Source organism: Halyomorpha halys, unplaced genomic scaffold, assembly GCF_000696795.3.
Source record: "Halyomorpha halys isolate HHAL.00 unplaced genomic scaffold, Hhal_1.1 Scaffold49.1, whole genome shotgun sequence".
Lineage (NCBI taxonomy): Eukaryota > Metazoa > Arthropoda > Insecta > Hemiptera > Pentatomidae > Halyomorpha > Halyomorpha halys.
This window is the reverse complement of record NW_027115511.1, coordinates 48,822-50,402: the sequence shown is the minus strand read 5'-3', so window position 1 is coordinate 50,402 and position 1,581 is coordinate 48,822. Positions and strand designations below refer to the sequence as shown.

The following is a 1,581-nucleotide window of genomic DNA, read 5'->3' as shown; positions in this document are numbered from 1 at the left end:
AAAGTTGGATCAAGCAATTGCGGCCAGCTTTGTTTACTATTCCTGCTAGATCTTATATAAAGGGAACTAACCTACAGAAATTGTCATTTAATCAATATACATCAATGGGGTTGGACTTTAAAAAAGTATATAAAGGCACAGCTGCCGAGAGGAAAAGTATCATTCCAGTGAAAGCCGTAGAAGAGTGCAGATCGTTGACTGTGAGTAATATCAGATTTCTTCAAACTGCAGGATATTACGTTTTGTCATCAACATGGAAATATTAAATTTGGAAGAAACAGCAACTTTTGACAATTCAGTTGAAGGGATTGAATTTCATTCTCATCATCCCTATTCATGTACGAATCTTCAGCCAGGAGATGAAATACGTATTAGTCTGCAACATCAAGATTTATATACTCTACCTAGTCAAAGTCTGTTATACGTTGAAGGAAGATTTCTAAAGCAGGGTGCTTCAGCAGTTCCCACGATATCAAAATTAACTAACAATATGTTTGCATTCTTGTTCGATGAAATACGATACGAACTGAGTGGAGTTGAAATTGATCGCGTGAAAAATCCTGGAATTACTTCAACACTGAAAAATTTGGTTTCGCTCAAGGGAGGTTCCCAGTTTTTAGATAACTGGGGATGGTGCTATCCACAAAATGATACGCTAAATGTAACATCAGCTGAGGGGTGCTTCAACCTATGTGTCCCTTTGTCATCTTTGCTTGGATTCTGTGAAGATTATCAGAAGATTGTAATGAACGTGAAGCAAGAACTAGTGTTTGTTAGAAGCAGGCATGATGAAAACTGCTAATTAACCAACCGACCATCATCATCATCATCATCATCATCAGGAAATGAACCGGTAGAAAAATGTAAAATAGAACTAGAGAAGCTATGCTGGAAGCTGCCTTATATTACAGTAAACGAACATCAGAGACAGGACTTGATGTGACATCTTAAATCAGAAAATATATTTTCAATGGGTTTTAGAACCTGGGAACTTTACGATTATCCTTTACTGCCAGCAGGTCAGAGACAAATCTGGCCAATTAAGACTTCGAGTCAGCTATAAAAACCACGTTATATCATATTGACATTCCAAACTGAAAGATTAAATAATCATGAAAAAGATGCAAGCAACTTTGATCATTGCAATATTTCTAATGTAAAACTGTATTTAAATTGTAAGGCATATCCCTATGATGATTTGAATATAGACATCCCATCCAATCGGTTTGCTATGCTCTTTAACATGTACGCTTCGTTTCAAAATTCTTATTATGACGGACAAACGCAACCTTTGTCTTCTTTACAAAACTTTAAAGAAAAAACACCTTTAATTGTAATATATTGCTCTGAGCAATCTGAATCCATAAAAAGTGGACCTGTAGATGTAAGATTAGAATTTGAATCGAAGTTTGCATTTCCATCGAATACGACGGCATTTTGTTTAATTATATATGATAGGGTCGTGGAATATAATCCTCTAATTGGCACGGTGCGTCGAATGGTATAAAATAAGATGAAATCTTTGCTCATTGTTCAGTATGGCTTCTGTAAGCGCAGCGATCGCAGACTTCCAGTGTTTTG

The 1,581-nt window shown here is 36.1% G+C and overlaps 1 protein-coding gene across 1 annotated transcript; it reads left to right on the top strand.

Annotated features, from left to right (window-relative positions):
* Positions 1-253: 253 nt before the first annotated feature.
* On the top strand, positions 254-802 carry LOC136797062 (uncharacterized). The gene has a single exon (XM_067052552.1). It carries the CDS (start codon positions 254-256, stop codon positions 800-802), a length of 549 nt encoding a protein of 182 aa, XP_066908653.1.
* Positions 803-1,581: the final 779 nt, after the last annotated feature.

Excerpts from the sequence above, each read along its gene's own strand:
- LOC136797062 (XM_067052552.1), top strand. The coding sequence starts at position 254 with ATGGAAATATTAAATTTGGAAGAAACAGCAACTTTTGACAATTCAGTT.